We start from the raw sequence: 15,804 nt of genomic DNA, 5'->3' as shown, positions 1-15,804 counted from the left end.
TTACTTGTCAGTATGAAATAACACATGACTAGCAGTCTAAAACCTTTGAACCTTTCTGGCCAATTTTAACAGGTTATCTTGAGATTTTCAGATTATTACAAAGATGTCACTTAATTTTAATTTGATATTCATCATTTTTCTTAAATTCAAAGAAATGGCAAACATTTTTTACATCGATGATCTGATGTTGCCCTTTATGTTCTTTCCTCAACTGATGGGCTTGGGTCAGACCTTCATTACCAGATCATCGGATCCTAGAACTCTTGAGCTCCTCCCTTTACCGATAATGCCCCACCATCCAAATGTATCTCAGTTCTTGTTTGTCGCCATTTGGTAGCAGATGTGGATTCCTTAGCTCTCAAGCGTTTTTTTGGATATTTGCTGTCTTTCACCTGTGTTGAGTTTGTTTCTTTAAGCCTTTCTTTCTTCCACCCATAATATACTGAATTAATTCTTTACTGTTTTTAGCCACCGTTTTTGGTGGTACTTTCGGTACCATTGTTGGTATCTCACTGTACTCCTCTCTGAGTACTACTAGTGCCAGTGTTAGTAGTTTTTCTTTCTATTTTCTTTTTCAGTAAAAAAAATAAGTAAAATCTTTATAGCCTTTGAGTAGTTTTTGCCTTTAGTCTCACAAGTTGGCTGTTGCTTCTCTGCACTTTTTTGTGTGTGGAGTTGTTTTTGCTAACATGTTAGACAAACCCTCTGGGTTGAAAAAAATGATTCTTGTGAACACAAGCTTCCTAGTTCATATGCCCACGGGGAATGTGTGTACTGTCTGGGTCCTGCACACCTTGAAGTGGATTGTGTGATCTGCTCAGGTTTTAACACCAGAGCCTTAACATATCACCAGAATAAATTAGATGTTCATTGTGTTTCATTGTTGCAGTCATTACTCTTGGGTTATCCTGCTGGCAGGCTACCCGCAGTCGGCCTGAATTCCAAAGTCCTGGTCTGACGTTGGTTGCTGTCGCCTCTTCCCTGACGTCAGTGCGCCAGGGGTATAAAAGATGCAGCCGACGCAGTTTTCTTCAGTCTTTCTTGCCGCGCGGTGCCCGAAGCAGAAACAGTTTGCAAGTGCCGGTCGGCCGACTCCTGAGATTTCCATGTTCGAATTTCAGATCAGAAGTCTTCATTTAAAGCTAAGTACCCCATTGGGGAAACTTTTTTCTTGCTCCAGACCGATGTCAGAAAAAGTTAATAATTGCATTTCTTGTGGCTTTCATTCTTATTGTATTCCTTGCCTAGGCCCTGATCACGACGTCGCTAATTGCAGATTTTGTGCAAGATTTAACTACCGCACTATTAAGCGTCGGTACGATTTTGCATTTCATTACTTTGGCCGAAGATTTAATTACACCATGTCATCGGATAGCCATCCGACTACCGCAATTCATAAGAAATGGAAGGAAAAGGACAGGCATCCGAGGTCCAAAACTGATGAAGAGGCTTCTTCTAAGCCAGTCGCCGGTTCTCAGTGAGGTGTTTTCGCAGCCCCTGACGATGGCTACCTCAGAGCCGCAGGCTGCTTCTGACTCCCATGTGGAGCAGACTAGGCCTCTGGAAACTCCAGGTACTGGACACTTGGAAAATATTCCCTCAGATGTGTCTGGAGCCGCTGAGCAGGCATCGGCTTCTGAGGGTGTTTTCAGGCCTACACAGTTATATGTAAAACCGACTACAGCTCCAAAGGCAAAGACTAAAGCACCACTAAAGACAAAGAAACAAGTGCAGCAAGCTCATGGACAGGCCTCCATGCCTAAAAAACAGATGCTCAAAATGGCCGAAGACCTAATTACTTTGATCAGGGGTTCCCATCCCCCTCCTGAGAAGAGGCCTAGGCAAGAGACAGAATATGAATCTTCAGAACAGATTTCCATTTCCTCTGGTTCCTCTTCTGACCAAGAATACTCTCTCCCTCCCTATGAGGATTCCGATGCTGAAGAATCTATCCTTTTAGCCTCCCCTCCTGAGGATTTTTCTTTTGGGGAAACCCTGCATACCATGAGGGAGCACTTCCACTGGGAGAGCCAATACTACTCAGGATCTAAGAAAAGACGTAGAGATTTTCTTTTACTACCTCAGCACAGGCCTCTATCTATCCCTCCTGTTTTAGACATTGTAGAAGTATTTTCAGAGTCCGGCCTGTCCCCTGACTCTTTACCCCCCTGCACCTGTCAAGCCAGACAGATACTACAGGGTTCCAGATTCACATACATTTCTTTATAAAAACCCTGCTGCTGACACAGAAACTATTTCTCAGGGTCCCAAAGGGGTCAAGGCTTCCACTGCAAAAAAACTCTATCCCCTCTGATAGGGATTCAAGGGCGCTGAACAGATGGGGGAAAAAGGTTTACACTTTTGCTACCTTGGCTGTGAGGGCTTTAAATTGTCAATTTCATATGCTTAAATATCAGCAATACTTATTGTCACTGCTTAAACAGAAAATGTTAAATTCTGATTGTGCAGAAAGCAAAGAAATGCAAGATTTATTGCATGCAACTGAACAAGTGGGAAAGCATACTTTGCTATGTGGTTTTGATTCTCTGGAGGCGTCTTGCAGGGCCGCTGTTATGGGTTCTGTCATTAGGCGACATGCTTGGTTAAAGGAACAGAATCTGCCTGATCACGTTAAAGCAAAATTATAAGATGCTCCATTAGAGCATGATACTTTGCTTGGTGTTAAAGCAGAAGAGGTGTTGAAGAAAATGGAGGACAAAGCAAAATCTATGCAGACAGTTAAGGATTTCTTACAGGTGCAGCCACCCAGATTTAGCAGGAACTGGCCTACAAAGAATTGGTCCTTTCCAGTGTCAGGCCACAAAGAGGCAGATACAGATGCCCTAGAGGCAGATCCCAGCCCCAAGGCTCATACAGGCCTAAACAGTGGGGTGCGTCTACCTCCAAAAGCGGAAAAGACAAAGCACAGCCATACAGGAAACAGTCCCAATGACTTTCCTCTGCTGGAACCAAGCACTTATCTTTTGGCAGCACCCTTAGGGGGAAACTAGCACTTTTTTCACAAAATTGGCACATTATCTCCCAGGACAAATGGGTTGTGAACAATAGTGTCTCAGGGCTACAGGTTCCACTTTCACACCCTGCCAAGGGCAAAAGGTATGCCAGACCTGCCACACAATCAGTGGGCAGAGGCACAAAAGCAAGTTTCATCCCTCATGGACATGAGGGCCATTCAGCGAGTACCACAAGAGCAGGGACAAGGATTTTACTCAAGACTTTTCTTGGTGCCCAGAAAGGACAAAGCCTGGAGACCAATACTGGAACTGTCTATTCTAAACACATTTCTGGATGTTCCAAAATTCAAAATGTTGACTCTGCCGCCGCTACTGCCTATGCTGGGCAAGAAGTCTTGGCTCGTAACTTTGGATCTAAGAGAGGCATGCCTGCATGTCCCAATCAGACAATCTTGCAGAAGATACCTCAGTTTCATAGCTGGCTCAATGCACTACTTATTCTCTGCACTGCCCTTTGGCTTATCTACTGTGCCCAGGGTCTTCACAAAATGCCTGGCACCAGTAATTGCATTTTGCAGACAGAGGAATTCAAATATATCCTTACTTGGACGACTGCCTTATTCGAGCAGAGAACAAAGACATTCTACTAAAGCATCTGGAGTTGGTAAAAAGATTACTAATTGGCCTAGGGTACACAGTAAACGAAAATAAATCAAAACTAGTACTCTCTCAAGAGATAATATTCCTGGGTGCAAGCTTAAATACAACTGCACAGATGGCTTATCTCACGCCAGACAAACAAAGGCAACTGACTTCTTACTTCAAAATGTTGGCAACAAAGACCCAGTTATCTGCAAGAAAAATTCTGCAGGCTTTGGGCTTCATGGCATCCTGCATTCTGCTAATTCCATATGCCAGACTGCATATGAGGAAACTACAATGGTATCTAAAAAGTGTTTGGACTCAACATTGCCACAGCCTGGAAACATTAATTACCCTCATTCCCTGCCTGCAACAGGAGTTTCAGTGGTGGGCACAGGCATGTCACCACAACAAGGGACAGCCATTCACTTTACCCACAGCCAGGCAGACACTAACAATGGATGCATCAGATTATGCCTGGGGGGCCCACATAGCAGGAAAATGTATTCAGGGCACATGGCCCGCAAGACAGATGCATCTAAATATCAATCAAAAAGATGCTAGCTGTTCAGAATGCCCTGACAGCTTTCAAGGATCTACTTCATCCAGGACAACTACTGATAAAGAAGGACAATACTACAGTCATGTGTTACATAAACAAGCAGGAAGGCACACATTCCTACCCCGTCTGCAGACAAGCCATGAATTTGTGGGACATGGCATTGACTTATCAAGTTCACCTGCAAGTGCAATTCCTGCCAGGAAAAATAAATACTCAGGCAGACGAACTAAGCAGAAACCTCATGGATCCCCATGAGTGGAAACTGGATCCACAAGTCTTCAGCATGATAACAAGGAAATGGGGATGCCCTGACAGATCTAATTGCTTCCCCTCACAACTGCCAACTACAGAGATTCTGCACAAGGACTTATCACAAGCAAGCATGGAAAGTGGATGCCCTATCCCTCAGCTGGAAAAACCTAAGAGTATATGCCTTTCCTCCACTCCCTCTCCTCCCCAAGGTACTCCTAAAGGTCAGACAAGAGAAGCCAAAAATGATACTGATTGCCCCAGACTGGCCACGCCAACACTGGTACCCAATCCTTAAGAACTTGTCTCAAGGTCCAGCCTGGACATTGCCTCAAACTTCTCACTTACTGACCCAACAAAACAATCAGATCCTGCACAGCCAACTCAGCACCTTAAATCTGGCAGCATGGCGGATAATGTAGCCATTCAGAACACTCCTCTCTCCAAAGCTGTAATGGATGTTTTGTAGGCCAGAAGGGCCCAGTACCAGAAAATCTTATGCAGAAAAATGGAAGAAATTCTGTGCTTGGAACCAAAAACAAGGAATTGACACGTTTGTACAAAATATTCCTCAGATTTTACAATACCTAACTGAGATGCTGCACAAAGGCCTATCCTTTTCATCAGTTATGATTCATGCCTCTGCTATTTCAGCCCATTACAATACGGAACCACCTATCTTTTCTCATCCTTTAATAAGGCAGTACCTCAGAGGGGCCAAAAACATAAGACCTCCAAGGAGAGCACCAATACCTGCATGGGACCTTAGTTATGTCTTGGAAAAACTCACACTGCCTCCTTTTGAGCCAGCCTCAACAGCTGATATAAAATTCTTATCCTGGAAAACAGCTCTGCTCCTAGAGATAACCTCTGCAAGACGAGTCTCTGAGTTACAGGCACTCATGGCTGTGGAACCTTTTATCATTTTCCACCCAGACAGGGTTTCTCTTGAGGACAAACCCTACATATATGCCTAAGGTGGTGTCCAGTGTGGGCCCTTATCTAAACCATTCACTTGTCTACCTTTTACCCAAACCCACAGAACAAGGGTGAGAGGCTTCTGCATTCTTTGGACATACACAGACAGCTACGCTTCTACTTGGACAGAACTAAAGCTTTCAGAAAGACTGATCAACTTTTAGTTGCATATGCTGCAGGATCACAAGGAAAGGCCATCTCAAAACAGACTATTTCAAAATGGATAGGCCATTGCATTCGTTTCTGCTACTCACACCGTGGCAAATCAGTACCTAAGGGCATTAGGCCACATTCAACCAGAGCAGCAGCCACTTCAGCAGCCTTCCTCAGAGGAGTACCAACCAAAGACATCTTAGAAGCTGCAACTTGGAGCTCAGTGCACACCTTTACAAAGCACTACCACTTACCTCTCTACTCTAAATCCAGAGCAGGCTTTGCCTCTGCAGTGCTGCAGGGCTTTTTAGCCTCTCCTAATCCTATTTAGCACAGCCACCCATCCTCAGCTTTGGGATTTAACCCAAGTGTAATGACTGCAACAGTGAAACACGATGAACATAGTACAGTTGTGTACCTACCATAAATGTAGATGTTCGTGTGTATTCACTGTTGCACTCCAGGTTACCCTCCCTCCATCCCCCTTTCTTTTGCTGGATCTTATCTGTACTTCTCTGTTCTATACAACCTATGTGGTGTGTTTGCTTGTAGTTGAAGGAAATGTTTACTTTACTGCATGCATGTTTATTGGCATAATTTATTTTGCCTACCCTTTTGGGGGCACCTGACATCTGGGGCAAGAAAAACTGAAGAAAATGGCGTCGGCTGCATCTTTTATACCCCTGGCGCATTGACGTCAGGGAAGAGGCGACAGCAACCGACGCCGGACCAGGACTTTGGAATTCAGGCCGAGTGCGGGTAGCCTGCCAGCAGGATAACCCAAGAGTAATGACTGCAACAGTGAATAACATCTACATTTATCGTAGGTACACAACTGTACTTTCTGCTTTCTATATCTACTACTTCGGTTGCTGGGGTTCAAACCCCCTCAAAGTCAGATAAAGGTTAGGCTGATACTTTGCCTAAAGAAAAGGAGTCCTGAAAATGTCTCCAGACTGATCTCCATTGTCAACATTGGCCCCTTCAATGGAGCCTCCTACTAAACTTCATAAAATGTCTGATCCAACAGTTCAGAAACTAAGGTCCCTTCGGATATGATCTGTGCCGCTTCTTTTGGATTCAGTTCCATCTAGGCTTCTTTCTCCTTTCCAAGATGGGTCATCTCGACACTCTAGGCCTTTTTCCACAACATCTTTTCTGAGATCCTTCTGAAGTTTTTCAGAAGCAGATGTGAACAGGATGATGAGGAAGCTCTTCAGAGCACAGATACAGATGGGGGTCCTCCCGGCTCTGTCCCTAACCAAGCCTGTGAGCTGACATCCATCTAACTTCCCTCTAATATCTCCTCTTCCGATCCAACCTTCTGGTTCTTTGCCTTTGGATCCAAGATCCCTGTGTGTATCTACTTTGCATCCAAAGACTGTTTTTTTCTTTGACCCCAATGACTCTCTTGAGCTGACCAGCATTGAGTAACTCTAAGCCAGAGGAGAGAGACTGAGATGAAGTATTGGTGCTGAATCTTGGGGTTTGGATTAGATTTCAAAACTTTTGGAGCAGTCTCTCCCCCTTGGAGCTTGATAGCTTGGGTCTGAACCCCTCCTCGGGTGGAGTGCTGGTGGGATTGCAGGAGCTGTCAATCTGAGGTGCTGCAGCTTTGATGCAGTCAACTTGTGTTTTCCCTTAGGCCTTCTGCCTTTGAGGGTGTGGAGAGGGTTTTCTCCTTGGCTACAGGAGAGACATCCCTTCCCCTCTTGGATTAGACAACCTTGCCTCATACTATTCTTTGAGCCTCTATCCTTTCTAATGGGTCAGCCAACTGATCAAGCATCCGTCTGGTTCATCAGGACATTATCTCTTCTGACACTTCCCCAAAACCATCCCACTGAGGAAGTTTCTCAGAAGAGGATGTGTAAGAGGAGGGACTTGATTCCCTTCAGGAATCTGTCTGAGAAGACATCGATTTTGATGAGGGGGAGGGGTCCATAAGTCACCACCTGATGACATCTGCTTTGGAGACATCCTGGAGCTCCTGAAACAAAAATGTGGTTGGTGTTCTGGCATCCCCTCCCAGGAAGGAATCCTAGCCTGTTGGCAGGCATGGAAGGAGCTGGATCCTGACCCAGTACCCAAAAAAATAGATACAATTTTTAGTCCCCCCCCCCCCCAAGACCATGCACAGTAGAGCAAGGGAGTACCAGTTGCCACCATCGTTGTGGCTACAGCCAGAAAGAAAAGTGGCAGAACACAGTTTTCTAATCCCTTAATGAAGAGTCTAGTGTGTTAGGCAGATTTAGAAAGTGTGTATATGCTTCAACAACCTTTGCTCTCGGGTCACTGAATTACATGGCACATTTTGTGAGACTGCAGAGATTTGATCAAGGAGCTTACTATTTCTCTGTCTGGGTCCATGTCTTCCGAGGATGGAAATGGAACCGCCTCACAATAGGCCTCCCTCCAATCCATCTTGAGTGTGTCCATGAGGTTGATCTGCCAGTCTGTGGAAGGTCCCTCATGGGTAGTGTGTTCAGGCATAGCCGTCAAAAGACATACCTGGGTGCGCTGAGTTGACTTTGCAGAATGATTTGTCTTTGTTTGTCAATGCTCCTTTTGACAGATCTTTTCTGTTTGGCCCTAAGGTTAAGGATGCACTGTCCATGTGTGAACAAGAGGGAAAGACCTTGTCTACTGTGGATGTATGTTTTTTTTTTTTTTTTCCTTGCCCCTCAAAGACCTTTCTTTAGGAACCAGAGAGGTGGTAGAAAAATGTGGTTTAAGAAATCCCAGGGTCCTTCCAGGATTCACGTGGCAATAGTTCCCCCAGGGGCAGGGGGGGACTTGAATGGAAGACGCTGCCCTCATGGCAGAGGTAGTCCGCAGAACCATTAGAGATTCCTTCTCATATAAACCCTATCAGCACTCTTGAAAGAAGGCCTGACTGTTCCTCTCGGGAGGCAGTTGGGGGTTGTTTATCTCTTCAGCAGAGAGCCTGGCTATCTATTACAAAAGATTTGTGGGTGCAGAAGATAATATCCAGAGGTTATATCGTATCATTTTCCCTAACCCTCCCACAGTTGTGAAGAAACTCCCTCATGTTCCATCCAGTCAGAGGGAGGCAATGTCTCTAGAAATAAAAAAGCTGCTAGAAAAAAAAGTCATCCAAGAGGTCCCCCCAAGACCAGAGATGGTCTGGAACTTATTCAAGATTCTTCTTGATGTTCTGGATCTCAGCAAGTTAATCAGTTTGTTCAGTATACAGAGTTTTAGATGGACGTGGTTCAGTCCATTTTGCCTCTACTGCAAAAAGCAAGTTGGATGTGCTCTATAGATCTTCAGGATGTGTACTCTTGTATCAAAATGAACAGGTGTTCCAGGAAATTTCTGCTCTCCCTGATGGGAGCTAGTTATTGCCAGTTCAGAGCACTGCCATTTGGTCTCACCACAGCTCCTAGGGTGTTCACAGAACGGATGGCAGTGGTAGCAGCTCACTTGAGACTGCTAGAATTCTGGGTGTTTTTCTATCTAGATGACTGGCTCCTTACTGTCCCAACCAGGTATTGACTTCTACAGGCAGGGGACTGCTTGCTTCAGTTGTGCTCTCATCTAGGAATAAGTCAATTACAAGTCTCAACTCACTCTTGCACAGTCTGGAGTTCATAGGTGCTCATTTGGACACAGTCAGCCTCTTTTTCCTCTACTCGAATAATTACACTGCAGTCCCAAGTCAAGAAAGTGATTCAAAGTTCATCTCTTCCAGTCTGACTGATGCCTCATCTTTTGGGTTCTAAGGCAGCAGCTATCACCTTTGGCCAGGTACTGTATGAGAATCCTTCAATGGACTTGGTTGAATCAGTGGTCCATTCTCCAGCATCTGTTTTTCATGCCAGTTATGATCATGCAAGCGTACAAAATATATCTTAATTGGTGGATTCATTCTAACCAGCTATGTAAAGGCAGTCCTTTTGTTCTTCCTCTGCTCAAGGCCACAGTGAGCATGAATGCTTCCCAGTTTGGGTAGGGGGAGTACTACTTGGCAAGGACAGTCCAAGGTATGTGGTCACCCGAAAGGCTAAGATGCATACCAGTGTCCTGCAGATGAGTGTTGTCTTCCTAGCGTCACAGGCCTTTCAAGACGTTCTCCCGTCCTCGATGATTGCAGTGCAGGACAATATGTCTGTAGTCTGGTACATCAACAAACAGGGGGAACCAGATCTTACCCTGTTTGACAAGAAGCTGAGAATATGGCAATGGGCCATCTCTTCCAGTCATTTTCTAATAGTAGTCCACATTCTGGTGAAATCTAATGCGATTCCAAACAAACTAAGCAGATCCATTTTGATGCCTCATGAGTGGTCTCTGTGTCATTGTGGTGGAGAGAATTTCCCATCAGTGGGACCAGCCGTGCTGCAATCTGTTTACTTATCGCCTCAACCACAAGTGCAGGAAGTTCTTTGCCATGATCCCTCCATCAGGGGAGTCACCGAGAGATGCTGTAGCTGATTATTGGCACTCTGGTCTCCTTTATGCTTTTCCACCCTTGCCACTAATTCCCAAGTTTCTTCAGAAAGCAGTTTGGTTGAGGATGACAGTAATCCTCATTGCACCATTTTGGCCTTGTCAACTTTGATTCCCATTTCTATGGTCTCATCTTCAAAATCCACCCTGGATTCTTGAGCCAACGCCAGACCTCCTGTCTCACCAGACAGGCATTGCTCATTTGGATATAACAGGCCTCAAGCTGACCACGTGATTTCTCCAAGTCCACTAGCTGCTAGACAGCCCAGGGAGTCCTTTCCCATCCTTAGTATTTCATCTTCCCATAAGGGTTTTACTAGAAAGACTTGAGTAAATGGAAAAGGTTTTTCTTCTGTGTCCTTAAAGATCTGGACCTTTTTTCCGCACATGTGCAGTGAGCCTTGAATTTTTAGCTTCAATCTTTAATGAAGGAGCTAGTTTCTCAGCTATTAAAGTTCAATTGGATGTCCTGTCTAATTTGCACCAGGGCTAACGATAGTTATTTTCACGTCTTCTAAACTATGCAAGGCCTTTTTCAAGGGAGCCTTTTTGCTTATACTTCCATTAAAAGATCCTACGCTTCCATGGGATTTAAAAATAATGCTTCAGGCCTTAACTCAATTCCCCATTGAGCCTTCAACCAAAGCATTTCTTAAATTTTTATCTTGGAAGACCAATTTTCTGGTTGCTATTACATCAGCTAGAAGAGTTTCTGAACTCCAGGCTGTATCCTCATAGCCACCTTGCCTGATTTTTCACAAAGAAGGGGGGGTGTTGTAAACAAACCCATCATTTCTACCTAAGGTAGCTTCTGAGTCAAATATAAACCAGGTCATTAATCTCCCAGTTTTCTTTCCCATATTTATTTTATTATTTATTTTACATTTGTTAACCGGGAGAGTCCGACTGGATACATGTCCATTTTCAGCGGAGGCCCGGGGAGAAAAGCTCCAAGTACATAACAGACATATGAACATTGTTAATGCAAAAAAAAGGAAGATAGTTGAGTTCTAAATACAATATAAAGATACATCACATCTTGGGGAAAAAAAACAGCAGCAGCATATAAAAAAAAACATAGGTCAGTTACAAAGGCGAGGCGCCTTGTTAAAAAGCGGTTAGGATAGTGAGGTAAGAGAAGGGTAAATGATAGTGGTTAATCAGGTTTGGAACAGGGACATTGCCAGAGAGTATTGAGATGGGGTTTAAGCTTTTTTTTGAATTGTAGGAGTGAGGGTTCTGAGGTGAGCATGGTCGGTAGGGAGTTCCACATTTTACCTACAAAGTTTGATGTTAAACCTTTTGGATGTATATTGACAACTTTTTACCTTCATAGAACCAAAGACGTTAGGAAAGTTGACCAGTTATTTGTTTTCCTTTTCTCCTACTAAATTAAGCAAACCAGTATCTAAAGTTAAGTTGGCCAAGTGGTTGACTATAACCTTTGTCTACAGTAAATTTGAATTATTTCTGTCTAAACCTCCTAGAGCCCATCCCTAGGTCTATGGTTGTTTCTTTACCTTTCTAGTCAACAGCTTCTTTAGATGATATTTGTGCATCTGCAACTTGGGCTAATCTCAGCACACTTATTGGATTCAATTTCCAGGAATAAAGTTGCTTTTGGCGCAGCAGTGCTCTGGAATATCCTTCCATAAGGTCTTCCCAAGGTCACAGTAACTGGGGGACTCTGTCCCATCAGTTGAGGAATGAATGAAAAGGACAATGTCAGAAAAAAATTATGTACTTGCCATAACATTCCATCTGTGTTGTCCATTTTCATTCTTCCTCTACATCCCACCCAGCTGCCCCTATCCTTTGCTTCTGGAGAGATGTAAGATTTGTACAGGAACCTCTGTTCCTTGTTTGAGCTTCAACTTCCTCTTTTCTGCCTTTGGAAATTTCTGTAATAGGTTGCCTTTTTATGTCTAGGGGCAGCAAACTTGGTCTGAGGTACGTTAGGTTGGCAGGGCATTATGGGTAAAGGGAGGAGCTCAGAAGTTCTAGGATCCTTCTGGTTTGATATAAGTGGCCAAGTCTGATCCAGGCCCATCAGCTGAGGAAGACTGACAATAGACAACACAGATGGAATGTTATGGTAATTACGTAACTTTTTCCAGTGCCTTTAATAGGGCATACCCTATAGGAGCACTTAAAAATATGGCAGTAATGCAAGCATTACCTGCCAAAATATTTAATTTAGCCAAGTCATTTTACCAACAGTAGTTTTAAATAACCATTGATTTCAGGATTCAAAAATAAAAATAAAATAACGCCACCGCCAGCCGATACAACTGTCCAAGCTTTAATTAAACACTAAGCGCTTTCACCCAATGTCATCCTGGGCTTCCTCAGAGTGCATTACTTTCATCAGGCAGCCCATTTAAATACTAGTAAATCACATGATTTCACAGTTCATTGTGAAAATTAAAAATATGCATACAAAAATCCTTTACAAGTCTTAAAACATTAAAATATTCAAGTGAAACACAGAATAGACAATGGAGAGCTGCTAGTTGTATATATTAAACAATATCTGTTCAAATATATACAATAGAAAACTTTATACAATTCATAGTTGCAGTGACTTTAATTTTAAAACATCATGTGGGTGGCCGCGGTGGTGCAGTGGTTAGCGTTGCCGCCTCACAGCAAGATGTTCTCCAGTTCGATCCTCGGCTGGGGTGCCTTCTGTGTGGAGTCTGCATGTCCTCCCTGTGATCGTGTGGGTTTCTTCTGGGTGCTCTGGTTTTCTCCCACATCCCAAAGACATGCTGTAGGTGGATTGGAGACTCTAAATTGGCCCCAAGTGTATGTGTGTGCCTGTCTGTGCCTTCTGTGGAAGGTTGGGAGCCGGGCTGGCAACTCTACACTGTAAAACTCCACTGCCAATTATGAGCAGACAGGTGATCCACTGTGGCGACCCCTAACCGGAAAAAGCCGAAAAAAGTCACAGTTCAACTGTCATTATTAACTTATTCAAACGCCCTGCTTCATTACACCAGTTGTCACCCTCCACACCAGAAGCGAAGTGTGATTAAGGGGAAAATGGTCAGGATCTCTAGATTAGTAACCACAAGAAATGGACAAATTAATAGTGATGTTAAAAGAAAGGGGATACCCGACTAGAATTTTAGGAAAGGTTAGAAATTAAGTCCTGAAAAAGAGAACTGAGAAATTTGCTCCTATTCTCTTGACGATGAAAGGGACATCCCTAAATGGAAAAAATGCAGTGGAAAATGAAAGAAAGTTAATACTTCCATACAACCATGAGAGAGAGAATTTTAGAGAAATGTTGAGCAGATATTGGGATTTGGTTTTTTGAGGAGAGTTTGAAACAAATTTTGGTTGGCTCCCCGAAAATTACTTAAAGTAGGGGGCATAACCTAAAAGGGTTTCTTGAAAAGACTATAGTTACAAAGAGTCAAAACTATCTAAGATGACAAACTGTAACGTGTAGATTATGTAAGTACATAAGTGAAGGACCATATGTGGTGGTAGAAGGATATGGCCGAAGTATTTCTTGCCCCGGGCATTGTAATTGTAAAACCAACTTAGTTGTTGACATTGCAACATGCACCTCATGTTTGGCTTTCTATGTAGGTAAGACTACAAGAAATTTAAAGGAAAGAAAAGCCAAACATAAAAGGGACATAAAAAATAAGACCGAAATGCCTTATATATATGCACAGTTTAGGTTGTGAAAACTTTAGGTAATTTACATTTTTTATTATTGACCGTGTCATTCCTTCCCAGAGAGGAGGAGATGTAAAAAATTAATGTTGAGAGACTACAATTGTCATGGCAGCTTAAACTAGATGCTATTACCAAGCCAGGCATTAGTGACAGTTGCAGTGTGACTAGTGTTTTGAAATTAGTCACTGCAACTATGAATTGTATAAAGGTTTTCTATTGTATATATTTTAACAGATATTTTTTAATATATACAACTAGCAGCTCTCCATTGTCTATTCTTTGTTTTTTATTTGAATATTTTAATTTTTTAAGACTTGTAAATGTTCACGTTGAATTGTGAAATCATTTGATTTATTAGCATTTAAATGGCCTGACTGGAAGTAATGCACCCTGAGGAAGGCCAAGATGACATTGGGTGAAAGCGCTTAGTGTTTAAAGCTTGGACTGTTGTATCGGCTGGCAGTGTTGTTTTTATTATTTTTATTTTGTTTTCTGTATTTATACGCGCACACTGTTTTTACTTGTGTTAATTTCAGGATTCTCCTTGCCAGGTACTGAAATATAGAGACCATGGTGAAAGACACTTAGAAAAGCTATGCCCAAGGTTACCATTACTTTCAAATGTTCCCTTTTCTCTGAGGCATGGAGATCTCAGGGTTCATATGTATAAGTTTGGGGGTGGATATTGCCCTCCTATTTTGGGGGGTTGCTGCCCTGCAAAGAGCTTGAAGGAGAACAGTAGTGGTAAATATGCAGTCTTCTGTATTTTGGGTATTTTGTTTTTGGTCTGTTGGGACTCTGAAATTTGAGTCTTGAGATTTCGGATCTACTTCACGTTGTCGAAGACCAACAGTATCGAAGCTGATATTGTCAGCACCAGATTAGCGAAAGGAAAAAACATTGAATGTTAAAACGGAAATCTCTGTAAAGGGAGATTTCTGTTTAGTTCAATGTAGTGCGGTCTCGGAGTTGGTATATTTAAGTAGGGGGTGTGTGGGGACGCAGCCTCCCTCATGGGGGGTGCAGGGAGGCTTTGCCCCCCTGCTTGCAAAGGTAAGTTTTTATTTATTTTTGTTTTTAGGCATTTATTTTATCTTTCAGTGTTTCAGAATTCGATTATATGGTGTCGACCATATCAGATTCGATATTATGAAACTTCGATAAGATAATATAGACGCAAGATTTCAGTAGAGCACCTTTTAAATTTGGTGCAGACCTGCTGAGATTCCTTTTTTGAATAGCAGCACTTGACTTGTTTTTCCTTTTTTCCCATTATACAGTGAGGCTGTTCAAGACTTGGAAGAGATACTGTACTATCAGATTTCTTTCCCCAAAGCTAAATTAGGGATTGCCTGGAATTCCTAGTTTTGTGAGTAAAGCGACAAGTAACAAAACATGTTTTATGTGATATAGCACTCCCTTGTTTCATTAGATCTCAGCAGCCAAGATCTGCATATAGAGTTTTGTAACCCATTCTGTTTCCTTATAGGTTTCTGCAAGTAACAAACTGATCTCTGCCCTAACAAATCTGTATGACAGGAAGTTGCTAGCTCGTTTTGTTATTGATGAGGCTCACTGTGTCAGCCAGGTTAGTGAAGCTTTCCTAATCATTTTGTAATGATTTTACATTCTCAACCATATGAACTTTTGTAACATGCTTGTGGCTAGTGTTAATCTTTTTTGTACAGAAGTGCAATACATTTCCTACTGTATTGTCAAGTTCAGTGTGTAGAGCCGATTTCAACATACTACAGTAGATAAAAGTCCATCAGAAGAGCAATGGGAAAACTAGCTCTTAAAATTAGGGCCAATGGATCATCTTTCTCTGTACATTACTTTTGTGCACTGCAGTTTTACTTGTCTTTAAGTTACTTTATTGTGTGTATGCAGCTATTTACATAGTTTGTGGTATGCAATCATTTAGGAATTTTCCTAGGACTCCGCTGGAAAGGTATGTGAAGTTAAACTGCAGTTTTGAGGATACGTTACCTAAAAAGTTATATGCAAGAGTTTCTCTTAGAAAGTCTATGGAAATTTAATTTCTATGCATGTATTTTTTAATCTGAGTCTGTAATGTTC

General features: G+C 42.7%; 1 protein-coding gene across 1 annotated transcript in view; it reads left to right on the top strand.

Moving 5' to 3' along the window:
* Positions 1–15,804, top strand: part of BLM (BLM RecQ like helicase) — a 1,689,823-nt gene that overhangs the window by 572,725 nt on the left and 1,101,294 nt on the right. Inside the window, exon 13 of the mRNA XM_044077719.1 lies at positions 15,215–15,313. Within this exon, the coding sequence (XP_043933654.1) occupies positions 15,215–15,313 (99 nt within the window). The remainder of the gene's footprint in view (positions 1–15,214; positions 15,314–15,804) is intronic.

Source organism: Protopterus annectens, chromosome 7.part0, assembly GCF_019279795.1.
Source record: "Protopterus annectens isolate FY-2018-M chromosome 7.part0, PAN1.0, whole genome shotgun sequence".
Lineage (NCBI taxonomy): Eukaryota > Metazoa > Chordata > Ceratodontiformes > Protopteridae > Protopterus > Protopterus annectens.
This window is presented reverse-complemented; position numbering and strand designations above follow the sequence as displayed.